At 59.2% G+C, this 311-nt stretch overlaps 1 protein-coding gene across 1 annotated transcript in view; it reads left to right on the top strand.

Moving 5' to 3' along the window:
* Positions 1–15: 15 nt before the first annotated feature.
* LOC104525815 (transducin-like enhancer protein 1) overlaps positions 16–311 on the top strand; it is a gene marked incomplete at its 3' end in the record, with an annotated part of 8,001 nt that continues 7,705 nt past the window's right edge. The window contains exon 1 of the mRNA XM_029085217.1: positions 16–105. Coding sequence (XP_028941050.1) covers positions 16–105 — 90 coding nt within the window. The remainder of the gene's footprint in view (positions 106–311) is intronic.

Here is a 311-nt window from a genome sequence, read left to right on the forward strand (position 1 = left end):
GATGTGGGTCTGTGAATGAAAACTGTGGATCCTCTTTGCAGCCTGAAGCTGGAATGTGAGAAGCTGGTGAGCGAGAAGACGGAGATGCAGAGACATTATATCATGGTGAGCTACCCCTGCCCTGTCCCTCTGCCTCCCCCACAACGTCCCTGACCCCCACCTCCAGTGGGGTCCCGGGTGCAGGGGTTCCCCTCAGCTGCTCGCTCACCCCGGGGGGATGCCTGGGCCTGGCCTGGGTGGTGGGGCCACGAGTTAGGAAGGAGTTAACTGTTATTCATAGCAACGGCTGGCTCTTCCTCTGATGTCTGCTG

Source organism: Antrostomus carolinensis, unplaced genomic scaffold (genome assembly GCF_000700745.2).
Source record: "Antrostomus carolinensis isolate BGI_N321 unplaced genomic scaffold, ASM70074v2 scaffold27345, whole genome shotgun sequence".
In the NCBI taxonomy this organism is placed as follows: Eukaryota; Metazoa; Chordata; class Aves; order Caprimulgiformes; family Caprimulgidae; genus Antrostomus; species Antrostomus carolinensis.